General features: G+C 58.6%; 4 protein-coding genes across 4 annotated transcripts; 3 read left to right on the top strand and 1 right to left on the bottom strand.

The window, feature by feature from the left end:
* Window positions 1-428: 428 nt before the first annotated feature.
* Window positions 429-1,877, top strand: SDRG_15388 (hypothetical protein; the record flags this gene model as incomplete). Its single annotated transcript, XM_008621559.1, has 2 exons — window positions 429-595; window positions 639-1,877. The coding sequence occupies 2 exons, from the start codon at window positions 429-431 to the stop codon at window positions 1,759-1,761; spliced, it is 1,290 nt and encodes a 429-aa protein (XP_008619781.1). The 3' UTR covers window positions 1,762-1,877.
* Window positions 1,878-2,782: 905 nt separating this feature from the next.
* On the bottom strand, window positions 2,783-4,856 carry SDRG_15387 (hypothetical protein; the record flags this gene model as incomplete). The annotated part of the gene is made up of 2 exons (XM_008621558.1): window positions 2,783-4,317; window positions 4,364-4,856. The coding sequence occupies 2 exons, from the start codon at window positions 4,854-4,856 to the stop codon at window positions 2,783-2,785; spliced, it is 2,028 nt and encodes a 675-aa protein (XP_008619780.1).
* Window positions 4,857-5,070: 214 nt separating this feature from the next.
* On the top strand, window positions 5,071-6,102 carry SDRG_15386 (hypothetical protein; the record flags this gene model as incomplete). Its single annotated transcript, XM_008621557.1, has 3 exons — window positions 5,071-5,484; window positions 5,552-5,761; window positions 5,806-6,102. The coding sequence occupies 3 exons, from the start codon at window positions 5,071-5,073 to the stop codon at window positions 6,100-6,102; spliced, it is 921 nt and encodes a 306-aa protein (XP_008619779.1).
* A 457-nt stretch (window positions 6,103-6,559) lies between these two features.
* SDRG_15385 (hypothetical protein) lies at window positions 6,560-7,460 on the top strand (the record flags this gene model as incomplete). The annotated part of the gene is made up of 7 exons (XM_008621556.1): window positions 6,560-6,565; window positions 6,615-6,710; window positions 6,764-6,862; window positions 6,907-7,005; window positions 7,056-7,154; window positions 7,204-7,302; window positions 7,350-7,460. The coding sequence occupies 7 exons, from the start codon at window positions 6,560-6,562 to the stop codon at window positions 7,458-7,460; spliced, it is 609 nt and encodes a 202-aa protein (XP_008619778.1).
* Between the last annotated feature and the right edge of the window lie 60 nt (window positions 7,461-7,520).

Raw genomic sequence — 7,520 nt, 5'->3', positions numbered from 1 at the left:
AATTGACGCTTTTCCTATTTGTTTCATGGTTCCAACGGTCCAAACCTCTAGAGTGGGATGGGCTGCCAACGAGTGAAGGGAGTCGCAGCAATTTGGCGCACAGGGTCCGAGGCGCATTGACGTTGTTAGCATATATGTAAATATTAATTGGCTAAATGATTCCCTCCACGCCCCTGGATTGCGTGCTCTAGTCGTAGATGCGAAAGCAAGCGGGCGTGTGCTCGTGGAGGAACTCTTTACGTCGCGCGAAAAATTGCGATGGTAGCTTGTATATTTTCTATGTTTTGTCAGTCTCTGGGAACGAGTAGTAGCGGCGGGTCATTATTTAAATTGGGCGGGCTTCCGTACCCCCTTCTTCCTCGAAAAGGCCACTTTGGCGCGTTTGGTCGCAAAATACCCCAAGGTCGTGTCTCTCGTCCGTGATTTCCATGCACATATACCCGATGGACCTGGCGACGCAAACCTCCAAGCACCGATGCATTCTTCATGGAGTGCTCTGGGTCAGTGCGATGCTTGGCTTCAGTGCCTACTACATTTGGCTGCTCACGCCACCCCTGGCCAACGACGCGTTCTGGCCCCACTACAACACTTCCGGGTACCAAACGTTTCTCTTGGATGTGCTCACTGCGGTTCTCGAGACGACACCGAACGAACGCCTTCGTCGCACTCGACAATGTGTTGACCGAAGGCCGGCACGACTTGACCAACGGGGTGGTGCATCCGACGTTTGCAATGGCCTTAGTGGCCGTCAACCTCACAACGATCGAGCATGCAATTACCAACCTTCGCAACACGTCCACGTATGCGCTGCTGACGCTGCCCACGCAGTACTGCTGGGTGGACTTCAACAAATCTTGGCCTCTTGCGGCGACGACGATGCGGCAAGCGCGCTGTGAGGCCACATACAGCGCGAACGGTGCCATGTACCTCGAGGCGCCGCTGCGCAACACCAACTTTTTAGCCTTTCAAGCCATGTTTGGTCAGAACGACTCGGCAGGTGATTGGTATGCGCTTCAGACCCGCCTCGCTGCCTCGAGCGCCGGCCGCAACTGGCTCACGTCGGTCGCAACCGCGCACATGACCGTGCCGGCCGAAGCAGCGCTCTTGACGGCACACGGGCTCGCCACGTATCAGCTCCAGTGGCAAAACAGCTTTGCTCCGAGCGCGCTAGGATCAGCGACGCTGATCAACGCACTCGGTGTGCGCACAACGCGGACGCTACAGACGCTTCATGGCGTATGTTCTTGCGTCAAGATAAGCGCCATATCGATGACTGTACCCACAAGCCACGTAACTTCGTTGGCAGCGAGGCACGTCGTGTACACGGGAACGCTCGCGATCGCAAAGCCGGAGAAGCCCGCTGGTATCAACCGTGAGCACGACCGACGCCGAGGCCAAAAGATAGAGCGCTGTCAACCCGCGGAGTTCTGTGAAAGGCCGGCCGACCCACGTCATGACACCGACGCGGCTTTTGACCAAGAGCGTTCGATCCGAGCTGTTGTCAGTCGACGTAAACTGCGCGACGCTCACGTCGAGGGCCGCCACGGCCTCGTGGGCAGCAGTGACGAGGCGCGCGTCGATCGTGCGTGGGGCGAGCGACGCCGCAGCTTGCAGCAGCGCGAGACACCGGTCGGATGTTTGCGCGACACAAAACTTGGCACCGCGTCGGTGACGAGCGCAGTCACGATGGAGAGCGGCGGCACAGCGACACGCCAGGGTGGTGGCGCTATGGCAGTCAAAAGCAACTGCGTACCGCATTGATCGGCCGACGTGAAGGGCGATTGGGGAAGGGACGTCGGGAAGCTGCTGCGGCAAAACGGACTGCCCCCGTAGTACGTTTGATTGGTCCAAACCGGGGGCTCGCTGTCGCGATGAGCGGGCGAAGACTCGCGTACACCGTCTTGGACGAGGCGTTCAAACCTTCGTAGATAGCTCGTCGAAGCACCGAGAGATGATTCACAAGTGCGATCGGTGGCGGCACGACACACAAGTCGATCGAGACGTACGGGCCGAGCGTCGTCGTGACTACGTGCCCCATACTGGCAAAGTGTTCGGCATCCAGACCAAACAAAGGCGGCGGCGGCCCACGCACATCTTACCATAGAGGTCTTGGATCCCACCCGAGCTGCTATCCAAGTCAAGTGTCCACGGCACGAAACGCGTACCAAACGCGGTCGACGTTCACGCTTGTTGCCCGCTTACGTACGCGACCGCCAATAGCCTACTCGTGTGGATCATCTCGGCGTGCCTTGCGATTTTGGCGCCGGTCCAGCCATCGATCCACGTGGCACCGCAGTGTGCAAGCTCTGCCAACATCAAATTGTGTGTTCGGCAGGCGCGGTTACGCTGGGATCGTCTGCGCGGCTGCTACTGCTGCTCGTCATCGTCCTACTTTGCAACGGCTTTTGCTACGGTGCGGTGTGACTGCCATTCAAGCGGTCGACCCCGCCCCCAACATCGTCGTCGCTGTTTCTATCGAGTGGCGCCAAGCACCTCTTTGACTACCAGCAGAGGCGAGTTGACGACATGTACTACATGGACCGTGCGTCGGCCGTGTTGAGCGGCCTCCTCAGCGTTATTCATTTGGCTCGGTGTCAAGCCGGCTTGCTCACTCGGTCTTCCCGACATGATGTAGATCCAACTGGCTCGAGCACATCGCTACCTGCAACGGTACAGTGCGCGTTGGATGAGAGCAAGGCGCTTGCGGTACTGTTGTGGACGCCAATGTCAAACCAAGCGACATGAATTTGAAGTCGTTGCGTATATATACCTATGCACTGCTCTACGATGGACGTCGCATGTACTCTTCCAAGACGAGCGCTTGCATCGTACTCAGCGTCGTCTTGTCGACCGCAGCGCATGCAGCATTGAATCGGGCCGTGTATCGCCACGTTTGCACGTCGGCGTCGACGATGGCAAGGGCTGGTGTCCCGGCCGTCAGCAGTGCCAAGTAGAGCACATGGCCTTTGCAGCATCGAGGGCGCTCTTTGGACGAGGACACATGCTCGACAGCTAGCGCAATGCACGCTGCGAGGCGCACGCTGCCCAGCGCGTCTCGCCGTGGCCACACGACAGCCGGAAGGCTGCCAATGAGGCACTTGTCGACTCGGACAATGTCCAGAAGCGGCACGAGCGGTGGTGCAACGTACGTGGCCACCGCGCGCACAGCAGTGTCGGGGACGTGCCGACGCAAGCACTCCGACGCAGTGACGTCGATCGGGTTCTCGAGCATGTACGTCTCGACGTCGAGCATATAGCCCAGTGTTTCCTTTTTCGTGAAGCAGCTGTCCCTGGCGAGGTGGCGCAGCAAATGAGGCCACCACAGCGGGATGCAGTCGTTTGCGATCGTCTGTGCGAGTCTGTCGCCGGCCGTCGCGAGCGACACCAACTGAGCCACAAAAGCACTCGCTGCCTTCACCATGTGCATCCGGTGCTGGAAACGAGACGCCCCAAAGCGCTGGAGCACCGCGAGAAGCCACTTCGCCATGTTTTCGTCGTCGGCCCACTGGTCGTGAACGTCCATAAACGCTTCAATGAGCTCCACGTCGCCATGGTCGTAGAGCAAAGACGCCATCGCATGCGTGACTTGAGGTGGCTTGGAGGCATTGTAGTTGCTCCGAGGCTGCGGGTAGAAGGCACGAAATGCCGCTTCAAAGATGCCGTGGAGTGACCCATAGCCGAGGTCGTCGGTCTCGTCACCGTCAAGATGCGCACGCAAGAGCGCTATCGTGCGGTCGTAGCCTAAAATGCGTACGCGGCACACCTTGGGCCACACGAGCAAAAAGTAGCCGGGCGACTTGATCTCGTCCGTGTCTGCCAGCTCGTTGATTGGCGTCTGGTGATAAGCGTCTTGGACGAGTGCCGGCGTCGTGCATAGCGGATGGAACGTCTCGGGGAGTGTTGGGGCGGGACTCTCACTCTCAACCTCGCTCTCAATCTCTCTCTCAACCTCGCTCACGTCACCGCTATCATTCTCGCTTTCGTCGTCGCTCTCGTCAATGCTGTTGGTCTCGCTGTCGTCGCCTTCGTCCGCCCGCACAATGGCAATGTCAAAGACGTCGGCTGCAAGTAGCAGGTCGAGAATTGCCTTGTCAGGACCCGTGAGCGGACCAAACGTCGGCGTCGCACTGCGCGTCGCAAGCCGGATCATGACACTATTGTGGCCATCGGGCTCAAAGCGGCGAGCGGCGAGTTGGAGTTCTTGGAGCGATGGCAGTGGCGGGGGTGCGTACCGCGGCTTTACGGCATAGTCAAAGTCCGCAAGATCGTAGACGGCGTGATACACAGCAAACGACCGATGTCCCGACGTAATTGGCGCTACCTACAGTCACGTCGCACGTCTTGTAGAATGACAGAAAGCGACCGTCAAGTGCCTCGTACGTCGTCGTCCGGTGGCCATGCGAGATCGTGACGGCGCCGCCGACGCAGTTGGACGGAAAGAAGTAGACAACCGTAGCAAACGTGTAGCGTGGCGGTCGCTGCGTTGCCGGCTTGAACGTCGACGCGTCGCCGGTCGCGTCGATCGCCACATGCGCCAGTGACATGCTGAACGTCATGCCGAACTCGTCGCCGTCGGGATACGGATCAAAGTTGCTGAGAATGTCGGATTCGGAAAAATACTCGTTTTCGGCAATGCCGAGGCCACTGATGGTGACATCTTGCGCCGGTATGCGGCCAGAGTACTTGGTCGTGAGCGCTGCGACGGTCTCGGTCGAGAGAGGCCACGACGCCACGGTGATACCGCCAAGTTCCGCGGTGACGCTGCTCTCGGCGTCCGCCTTGCGCAGACAACAGTGCGGCAACGCGACGTCCCGCGCAATCGAGTACGGACTGTACTCGTGACCGTCGTCGCTCATGGGATGCAATTTGAATTATGCCATCAAGGCATAGACGCGATGATGTGTCATGCGTGGTTGGCACTGGAGAGCCAGTCCCCGTGTGTGAGTGATGGTCTTGTGGACGCAGAGGCTTCCTCGACCATCACTCTGGTATAGTGCAACGTCACACAGTGAGAATCGTTTTGTCAATCACATCTAGTTTTGAGTGAGTGACGACAAGAGCGGGAACCTTATGGGCCCGTCTACGCATGATATTGCGGCGCCGATGTGCCATCTCTACAAGCCGAAATTCGAGAGCAACCCCGTCGCGAAGATCGGCGGTATCGCCGTGCCTTCGTGGCCGCTACCGACGGAGACCCTCACGGCGCTGTCGACCACGTACGCTGGCCGCGTCCCGGCCAAGGACGTCGTCTTCCGCGGCTTCCACGCGATACCCAGGCGTGCGTTCATGTTTGAGTCCTCCATCCTCAGGCAACTCGACCCGGAGCAAGACGACGACGATGAGGAGTTCGAGTTCAGCATGACACTGGCGCATTTTGCGAACGACTTGACCGGCGACGCGTCGGCGTTGAAGCCAATAGACCGACCACCACGCCATACCTGTGCCACGGCCGTCTACTTCTTCCCGTCCACCTGCGTCGGTGGCGTCGTCACGATCTCACACGACCACCGGACGACGAGGCTCTCGACGGACGCTTTTTCTCGTTCTACAGCACGTGACGGTGGCGCCCATCACGTCCGGGCACCGGTCTTTTGGCGTGTATCACGCAGCGTACATCCTGGACGACTACGACTCGGACTACAGCTACGGGCCCAAGCCCAAGTTTGCACCGCCACCGCTGCCGTCGATCCAAGAGCTCCAGGACGCCGCTCGCGGCTACGATTGCTCTGAAGACATTGCTGTCACGATCCCGCCGATACGCGTGGCTTGACGCCGACGTTTGATTCGCTCACGGGGCATGACAAGGCGGTCGTCGACCGCCTCCCGTCTGTCTTGTGGCCTAAGAGAAATTCGCTGTGCCGCGTGCGCCTCGCCTCGTGTGTGGAACTCGCCGTCGAGTATTTGCGCTCGGGCGCCGAGCGTGCTAGCTGCTACAACGGTCACGTCCTCCATCTGGCGCACCTGACGGCCGGGACGCCTGCCTTCGCCACAGCCGACGCCGACGTGCAAATGCAGCGACGCTGCTTGGATTTCAAGGGCGAGTGTGCGGGCCTTGACAAGACGACGCTGACGCCGCTGCAAGCGCTCGTCTGGGAAGAGTAGAAACCGTTGGGTGTGACGAATCTTGAGCGAATGCAGCACTGGTACTACTTTTCGTCTACACCCTTGCCCGAAGCTGGCAGGTTTCTGCACATATCGCCCAAACAAAGTACAGTGTATGCTACAATGTACCACTATTTTTCGCATCAAGCACGGCATCCTTGTGATAAGAACCAGCCCCAGCTCAGGCGCATCAGCACTATTGTGGTGTACAAGCTCCGCAATTGAGCTCCATGGTAGACGCTGGTGGACCCTGGTCGTTCTTGACGACACATTTTATACCGCTCTGCGACATGGTGTTGGTCACTTCTGCGTCTCTGAAAAATGGTGCATATTCATAATCCCTTCAAATATCATTTCCAGACTCCAAAACTTAATTGCACGGGATTGCAAGGGGCATGACATTGCCGCGATCACTTTGCAATTGCCCTTGTCGTTAGCTCATTCAAGCTGCTGATACATGGGCGTACGAAGCTGCTTTCACTGCGAAGACCTCCCATGCGTCCATTTTCTAGGCGCAAAGGACCCTCATCGAAGCAGTCGAGAGCGGCAACGCGACCGTCGTGGCCAACCTGCTCCGCGACGGCGCCGACCCAAACGCCCTTGACGAGGTGCTGGGACCGCCATCGGCGGGTTCCATGTAGGTACTCATTCCCTTGTATAGATGAAGCATCCGATGTTGGCCGTCGCTGCGCTGCATGGCCACACGAAGGTTGTCAAGACGCTTCTCGAGGCACAGGCGGCTGTGGACGCAAAGACACCGGTACTTCAATACTGGGAATATCAAAGCATCTCAACCACTCGTAGGGCGGGGCCACGCCACTGGTCCTTGCGATCAGCAAAGGGCACGGAGACGTTGTGGAGCTGCTTGTGGCAGCTGGTGCGGCCGTCAACGAGCGCCTCTCGGTGCGTATTTGCGCTTCGACAGCGTGCACATGACCCTGAATTGATACTAGTGGGGAGGCTCGGCGCTGACCGTCGCTGCTAAATCAGGTCATGAAGCCGTTGTCCAGCAGCTGCTCGACAACGGTGCGTCCTTGGACATTCTGACGCTGGTAGTGGCCCAAGGGAATCGAGACAACGACGCAAACATCTGTGTGCTAGGACAAGGAGACGCCGCTCATGTACGCAGCAATGTCGGGCAACGTTGCCGTCGGCGAAATGTTGCTTGACGTTAAGAACAACGCCTCGGATCTCAACAGAGTACACTCTGCGGACGCCCCGGTCATATCAACTGACGAATGTCCTAGTTCGGCTGCAGTGCGATGCATTATGCGGCCTCACATGGACATGCAGCCATGCTTCGCGCGCTCGTGAGCGCCGGCGCAAACCTCGACGTCCTCGCGTCGGTACGTCCATGAAGAAGCGATCCTCGCACCTCATGTATCTCTCTAGATGGGGCAGACGCCGCTGTACATGGC

This window comes from Saprolegnia diclina (genome assembly GCF_000281045.1).
Source record: "Saprolegnia diclina VS20 unplaced genomic scaffold supercont1.90, whole genome shotgun sequence".
NCBI classification, from domain to species: Eukaryota; Oomycota; class Saprolegniomycetes; order Saprolegniales; family Saprolegniaceae; genus Saprolegnia; species Saprolegnia diclina.
This window is presented reverse-complemented; position numbering and strand designations above follow the sequence as displayed.